The following is an 8286-nucleotide window of genomic DNA, read 5'->3' on the forward strand; positions in this document are numbered from 1 at the left end:
GTCTGTGCCCCAGGCGAGCTTCATTCCCCATCATGGAGAGTCAGAGAATCCAGTCCTCGTACAGGAAGCGTTATGGGCCTCAGGGCTTGAGCTCCACAGCCGCCAGAATCGGGAGCCTTCCCTCCAATCGCTTCTCATGGCACGGCTCCCCTCGAAACGTCACCCACTCCAGCCCCATATCCAGGATCTCCCTGGGCTCCACCAACACGGGCTTTTTCCCGGGGAGCCCCGCCGACCGGCTGGACTTCTCCGCTGAGTCCCTGATGAAGGCCCAATTCAAGGAGACTCGCACCAACGAGAAGTTGGAGATGATGGGCCTGAACGACCGGTTTGCCAGCTTCCTCGAGAAGGTGCGCATGCTGGAGCAGCAGAACAAGGTTCTGGTGGTGGAGCTGAACCAGGTGAAGGGGAAGGAGCCCAGCCACCTGGGAGACATCTACCAGGAGGAGCTGAGAGAGCTGCGGCGGCAGGTGGACGGTCTCACTAACGGCAAAGCTCGGCTGGAGATAGAGAGGGACAACCTGGCCGCAGATGTGGGAACACTGAAGCAGAGGTAGGAGGAAACAGGGTGGGGCTCCAGTGGGCGGAGGAGGATGTTGATGTGATGAACAGAGAAGAAAAATCAACCCTGTTACTGTTCAGTGATCAAAGGAATAATGCAACAAATGATCTTTACATCCTTATTTTGCTTTCTTCTACTTTCCGTTTAGTTAATGATACAGTTGACAATCAATTTTTTTATGTTAGAATAGACATTTTATGAACAAGGTCTTCGTTAAGGCAACAAACAATGACCGAAAAGCCTATTAACTTAACGACAGAGTTTAAATGAATCAATCAAAAGATTTTAATACTTGTGTTTTATCCATTGAGTTTCTCTAAAATCTTCCACTGTAGTATGCAATGATTTTCTGATATTGTTCAATGACTTTTCTACATGTTGCTGGTTCATAGCAGAGTACCACCAGGCAGAAATCTCTAGAATGTAAATGGGTTGAGGATAAAAAGAAGGACGCTTTTTGCATTCTCTTGGAACCAAATAACACCAGTTTGTCGCATAGCTGCGAGTTTTGTCTTAAAAAAAAAAAAGCAAATCTATTTATATGCAGATTTGATTGGACTCTGACGCGTTGGAATGTAGACCACTGTGCTCTGCCCGGGCTTTCCTCCTGGATCCCTCTTTTTACAAACTTGATCCTGGCTGAACCCCTCGTTATTGAATGAGTGTGGAGGAATGAGGCAAACACAATGGTGGCCGTACACAAAGGGAGCCCGCGGCCGGGCAGATGTTCTCTTGTCCCCTGTGTTTCTTGCAGTTGCACATCCAGAATTGTTTTCACTGAAGGTGCACACGTGGCACGAATGTATAATTTCATTGAGTCCGGGTAGAAAATTGACTTCCGACTCCTCTCCGCCCTCTGATTACCACACAGCTGGCTGGTCCACTCGAGTGTGTAGGGATGGTCGTGGCTGAGAGGGTCAAAGGTCACCACCTCTCTCCTCCAGCCACTCCATTCAGCAGACTTTGCGTGAAGCCGTACAGATGTTACCCCGAGTCTGAGCGTTTATGTTCCCATGTCTCAGATGGATCGCAGGGTGGTGTGTTTGCATCCTGTGTGTGTGTGAGTGTGTGTGTGTGTGTGTGTGTGTGTGTGTGTGTGTGTGTGTGTAACGCCATCCCGTGGGAAAGGCCTCTGGCTGTGAGACCGGAGTGAATGTCTAATGATGCGTGAGCCGTCCTTTCAGCTGAGCCCCCGTCGTCTCCTGCGGCACGGAGAGAGCAGCACTGATCAAAACGCTTGAAATATGTTTTCAGTCCTCACAGTGTGACTCGTTATTTTACTGAGTCCCATTCAAATTACAAAACTGTACGTTTGTCCAATTTTAAACCAAAACTAAGTTGCTGTTCCACTTGAGAGAATAAAATCTTTGAGGTTTACATATCTTTCTGTAAAACCTATATATATGAATTAATACATTTTACCCCTTGAATTAAAATGTGTCTGGAAGTTATCAGGATGTAAATCCAATAATAGAAATTTGATTCAATAGCTTCTTGCTGATTCCAACTTTTCCTGTTCCTTAGGCTGCAGGACGAGATGGGCCTCAGACAGGATGCAGAGAACAACTTGAACGCCTTCAGACAGGTAATTATTTTTCCCCGGAGTCGTCTTCTAAACAGTTTAGATATTCAGCATGTCTGTCCTCTGTCCACACTCATTCCTCCATGTTTCTCATTGTTTGCTTAAAGGATGTGGACGAGGCTTCTTTAAATCGTGTCCAGTTAGAGAGGAAGATCGATGCCCTGCAGGACGAGATCAACTTCCTGAAGAAGATCCATGAGGAGGTAAGGAGGAATTTAAAAGAACAAGGTGACAGATAACAAATTGTGAGGCAACTTTACCACCAGTTGACTTATTTCCAATTATTACACCTCTCTGGAGCTCACATTGATTCTTATTTTGGTCTCAACATTTTTTCCCAATATCCTTTTCCCTCGTCAGGAGATTCGTGACATACAGGAGCAGATCATGTCCCAGCAGGTGCACGTTGACCTGGATGTGTCCAAACCCGACCTGACTGCTGCCCTGAGAGACATCAGGGTCCAGTATGAAACCATGGCCTCCTCAAACATGCAGGAGACGGAGGAGTGGTACCGATCCAAGGTCAGGACACTCTGATATGTAGCACAGAGCCATACAAAGTCGAATAGATGGAACAGAAAACAGGCCAATTGACTGTTTGTCTTCCCATGCAGTTTGCTGACATGACAGACGCTGCCAATAGAAACACAGAAGCCCTGCGCCAAGCCAAGCAAGAGGCCAACGAATACCGGCGCCAGGTCCAAGTGGTGACCTGTGACATGGAGGCTCTCCGTGGAGCAGTAAGTCCACTAAACCACGGAAAAGACTGGGAGACACTGCCACTATGTTACCTAACAACTAATGTCCGATGAGTCTGTACGGTGCAGCAGTGGTTCACTCTCACAACTTTACTGCTCTTCTTGGTTCGAACCTTGGTTCAGCCAGAGGCCCTTCTTTGCGGAGCATGTTCTCCTCCTGTGTGTGGGGGTTTTCTCTGGGTTCTCCCTGGACTGTTGGACCCTTGTATGTGCTCGAGTACCAATCTAGTTTTGTACTTTTACCATCAGCATCAACAGACACTATTTCCATATGAAGCAATTACAATGTAATTCCCATAACTGTGTATTACTGTGTGTATTTTACTGCAGTAAATTAAATGTTTCATTAGTGCAGTCACGGTCAATGTGTGTCATACAATGATAGTTTTCCAGTGTGTAAATTTGATGTAGTATTGATCTTTAAACACTGGAAGGTGCTGTTTCTCAGATGTATGAAAGGTTTCAGCTGCAGTTCACTCTGTGGAAACACTTCATACTGTATGAGTCAGGTTTGGGGACTTAAGGGAAAATAAAAGCGTTCCCTTTTCTCTTCTCCTGCCTTTCTCTCTCCATCTTTTCATCCTTCTCTCGCTTCTCCAACTCTTTCCTCGCACTCTTCTCCTGCACATTCTTCTCTTTCAGCTCCTTCTTCGCTCCTTCCTCCTTCTCTGCGATCTTTTGCTCCTTCAGCTTCGCCTTGTCTTTGTCAGACCTTGAGGCGAGTTCCTGAAAAGACCCACGTGTCACTAAAAGTTATTATTCAAATCAAAGTTAACTGATGAAACCTACTTGGAGCTCAGTGTTTTTCAGGAAGAGGAGCTTTATGTCCTCCTGCATCTGCAGCTCTTTGTTGATGGTGTCCAACTCTTATGGTCTCAGTTTCGTCCTGCTGAATTTGGAGACTGTCCTTCAAGGAGAGGATTTCTCTCTCCTTCACTTTCAGTATCTTCCTCAGCTCTGTGAACTCAGGCTCCAAACCTTTCTGGATGATTTCAGCAGACTTGGCTTTCTTCTGCAGGTCTTTTAAGGTCTACGTCTCAGGATAGAGAATAATTCATGGTTCTTGATGACAAAAAAACTGACTTGTTTTGGGAACTGATATTTATGAGCGTGTGAAATTCGGTGCAGATCCAAATAAAAATCTGGATCTATTGTGAATTTAAATGTGGTTTCATGAGGAGACTGTTGGGCCTTAGTGGAGGTATGTGCTCTACTGAGCTTCATTCTTGTTTACATCTCGTATCTTGCATCCAAGAATAAATGTATACAAATTCACATACAATGTATCATTTTCATTTGGCATAAGTTAAATAAAGGATAAACAAATAAATGTAATGGTCATACCACAGCACACATTATTTGGTGGTGAGTGTAGACGCTGGAGCACCAGTTGTGCGAAAAAGAAAATGAAATGGGTGTGAACATCTTCAGACACCCTAAAAGCTGCCTTTGACATCATCAGTCATTGTTTCATTTTAAATCTGCAGCGAAAACATAGTAGACACAGCACTCATATTATCAAGTAGAAGGAGAAGTACTTGTATCGTGGGAGTTAGTGGTGGATTTACAGCAGTAATGAAAGTATTAAAACACTGTTAGTGAATTTGCTTTTACAGTTAATCTGACCAGAACATTAAATGACACCTCAGTTAACTTCATCAGATGCTGGTGGGACTGCTGGGACTGGTGGGACTGGTGGGACTGGTGGGACTGGTGGGAAGAGTGGGAATGGTGGGACTGGTGGGACTGGTGTTTTGACTGCAGAGTTCATCACCCACTCTTGTCTCTCCTCCGTCAGAACGAGTCTCTGGAGCGCCAGCTCCGGGAGATGGAGGACCGCTTCGCCATGGAGACCGCCGGTTATCAGGATACAGTGAACCGTATGGAGGAGGAGATCCATGCCCTGAAGGATGAGATGGCGAGGCACCTGCAGGAGTACCAGGACCTCCTCAACGTCAAGCTGGCCCTGGACATCGAGATCGCCACCTACAGGAAGCTGCTGGAGGGAGAGGAGAGCAGGTGAGCAACAGCCCTGTGGACTGGAGTGTACTGGTGTACAGTGGACAGGTGTATGTGATGATGTTGTTTCTCCTCTGCTGCTCCAGGATCACTATTCCAGTTCAGAGCTTTTCCAACCTGCAGTTTAGAGGTCAGTATCAAACGAGACCCACACATTTGTTTTTTGTCCCTTTGGGCAGTGGTTCTCAACCTTTTTTCACTGATGTACCCCCTGTGAAATATTTTTTCAGCCAAGTACCCCCTAACCAGCGCAAAGCATTTTTGGTTGAAAAAAAGATGTAATACACAGCGCTGTGCCATCAGTGTCTGATTTATTAAACTTTGTAACTAAACACTTTCAAATTTGAAACATTTGAAAAAACGTCAACAAAACATTTAAAACTCCATCAAGTGCATAACATTGCTCATTTGTAGTGGTCTCTCTTGAACTATTTGGAAATAAAAAGATATAAAAATAACTAAAGACTTATTAAAAAATAAATAATTATCTCAATTATAAATAAAGATTTGTGCACATAAAAATAATTATCAACTTAAAGTGCCCTCTTTTGGGATCATAATAAAGACCTGACAGGTGGCGTGTGCCAGGCTGGGTCAAACCATCCTGGTATGGGGGAGACTCTGGGTTTTTAGGATAATGAAATTGAATATAAAATTCAGTTTATGAACTTACACTTATATTTTATTGAATATTTATTAAATAACTATTTTCAAAGGATTTTTGAATGGATGCTAATTTTAAATATATTTTTTTAAATGTCACGTACCCCCTGGAGTGCCTTCACGTACCCCCATTTGAGAACCACTGCCTTTGGGTATTTGCATACATGCATTTTGATTCTGTCTGGATAATCTTTGTTTGTAGAAACATTGAAAATCTTGTGGTGATGACTACAAAAATGCTTCAGGTTTTCCAAAAGCAGTGTGCATCCAGATCCAAATACAAATCCGGATTTGGTGAATTTAAATGTGGTTTCATGAGAAGACTGTTTGGGCCTTGGCAGAGGTTTGCGCTCTCTGATTGCCATTTGAGCGTGAAGATTGGAATACTGTGGTGTGGTTGATGTGTTTCTTGGGGAAAGAGCTGTAAGGCCCTCCTGGAAACACTCCTGCTGCTATGTAGGTGACTGCTCTGGTCTAAATATTGCCCCTCTCTCCGCCCGCTCACATTTTAGAAACTAATCTGGACACCAAACCCCCAGAGGCCCATGTGAAGAGGAGCATCCTGGTTCGAACTGTGGAGACCAGAGACGGGGAGGTACGTGCTCCCACAGAGCCACACTCACGCTCTCATTTACAGCTGCACATTGCACCTCTTACCCAGTCCCTCTGGAGGGCAATGTTGAACCCTTCCGCAGGTTCTCACAATTATTCACTGTGGCTCACCACACCTGATGCCTGGTGCAACAACTAATCCCAAAACTCACCCGAGACATTTATTTATAAACCTCTTTTTTTTCCTCTCTTCTTTCTTTTCAGATCATTAAGGATTCGACCACTGAACACAAAGATCTTCCTTAAACCAGCTCTCCCATCTCATCCTCCGTAACAATATGAGGATTTTCAATTCGTATTATCACTTTTTGTTGTTGTTTCCAAACCCCAAAGCTGACCTGTCAGAGTCATCACATCATTTTATATGTCTCTCCTTTATTGTCATCCTTAGACTAAACTATTTACTGCCTTACACTCATGTTGTAACCACGAAATACGACGAAACGTCATCACTAATTTCTGCCCTGAAAAATCCATGTTTAGCTTTTCGTACAGCTCCACTTGTTAGCCTGAGTTAATCCTAAATGGTCTGTAGCTTGTTCCAGTGAAGAAAAAGGACTGGAATTTACTGGTAATATGTTTAATTTTAACTTGGACTGACATACCTAATTTATAGCATTGTTTCTGATTAGCTGGTGTAGAGGAGGCCTCGAAATGTAGCGGTCAGCTAATACGTAGCGTGGTGGAGGTCGACATGTGGTTATTGTGTATGTGAATTATGGTGAGGAAGATGCAAGAGGGAGTTTGGGCTTCTCGCAGATGTCAGAGTGGGATTCGGGCAGGGAATGAGAGATTTGTGTATGTTAGAGCAACGTTTGGCAGAAAGTGAATCTTAAACAGATTTTTTTTTTTTTACTTTTGACTTGGTGCTATTTTACGTCTCATTTGTTTGCTGCAGCAGCCACACGTTGCTTTAAGGTCCTGCACACATGAACAAGTCTTACATGCTTCTGACTAAACCTGCTCTAGGGTTTGAATATGGCCGAGCTGCGCTGGTTTGTTTCCATGATCTTCTGCTGCTGCTGTGAATGTGTAGAACTTTATCTAACCGAGAGGAAAACAAAGACAGGATCTGTCTGTTCTGGTCTGTAGACACTGTGTCCAGGCATTAAACTTACAGATACGTACACTCACTGTATTTAACCTTATTCTGACACAGAGGAAGTACACTGCACAAAGCACACGAGAGCAGGACAAGAAATCACTGCAGAGTCTTAAATGTAACTGAACTATACTGTATTTTAACACAGAGATGCATCTACTCATGCGTGTTTTAGCATCTCAACTGCAAATGAAGTGGTTTATTTCTCGTCAGCTTTGCGGCAGTCATCTGTGAGAAAAGTTTTACCTGAATAAATAAACAATAACAATTTCTAGTCGTTACAGTTTTGTTTCCGATTCTTTTCCGCTGCGACTGCGCCAATGACACGTATTGAGTACATTGGTTTTGATTTTTTTTTGTACCCTGGTGACCTTTTACAACCACGTGCAATTGTCTGTAATTGAAAAAATCGAATTAGCACAAATAAGTGAAAACAACCCAATGTCATCCCTACATGAAATTACCTCCTCTCGTCTGCACCTATTTTTTCCACCACACACTCATCTGGTGGTGTTTCTCCAACACAACCTGATAATACACGATCATTTTTTGACACCAGGACGTGTCAGGGTCTGCCCACTTATCCAGCACAAGTGGTGATAGGGACAGGTCCGGGCTGGAGGTGTGGAGGAGGGTGTTCGGAAAACTGACTCGACCTTTGCTCCCACAGCTTCCAGTTAATCCTCCGAATTCACCAGCCAGTTTCTCTAGTGTTTGACTGATAGCAGAGCGAGACGCAGAGGTGGAGGAGGGCGCTGTGGAGATAACCTCCAACAAATCCCACAACCCAGCGGTGCAGCTGGAACCCTTGTTTTTATTTTCACTTTGAAAAGGAGGATGTTGGAGTAGAAAGCTGCTGTAAGGATGGATGGATGGATGGACGTCACAGCTCAGACACTGTAATCCTTGTGATTCTCTGGAAGCCCCTGCTGACTGTAGCCGTGCTGACAGGCCCTGGCACTAATGAGAATGGTACTCTACGCCGTAG

At 44.3% G+C, this 8286-nt stretch overlaps 1 protein-coding gene across 2 annotated transcripts; it reads left to right on the plus strand.

Moving 5' to 3' along the window:
• On the plus strand, positions 1-7575 carry LOC118123975 (glial fibrillary acidic protein). 2 transcript variants are annotated; one of them, XM_035181720.2, is made up of 9 exons: positions 1-553; positions 2087-2147; positions 2252-2347; positions 2505-2666; positions 2759-2884; positions 4701-4921; positions 5008-5051; positions 6097-6179; positions 6401-7575. In XM_035181720.2, exons 1-9 carry the CDS (start codon positions 33-35, stop codon positions 6440-6442), a joined length of 1356 nt encoding a protein of 451 aa, XP_035037611.1. In that variant the 5' UTR covers positions 1-32; the 3' UTR covers positions 6443-7575. The 2 variants fall into 2 exon arrangements, 1 of the variants encoding a protein (XP_035037611.1); XR_004698655.2 differs by lacking the exon at positions 5008-5051.
• The last annotated feature ends 711 nt before the right edge of the window (positions 7576-8286 follow it).

The sequence above is a fragment of the Hippoglossus stenolepis genome, chromosome 16 (assembly GCF_022539355.2).
Source record: "Hippoglossus stenolepis isolate QCI-W04-F060 chromosome 16, HSTE1.2, whole genome shotgun sequence".
Lineage (NCBI taxonomy): Eukaryota > Metazoa > Chordata > Actinopteri > Pleuronectiformes > Pleuronectidae > Hippoglossus > Hippoglossus stenolepis.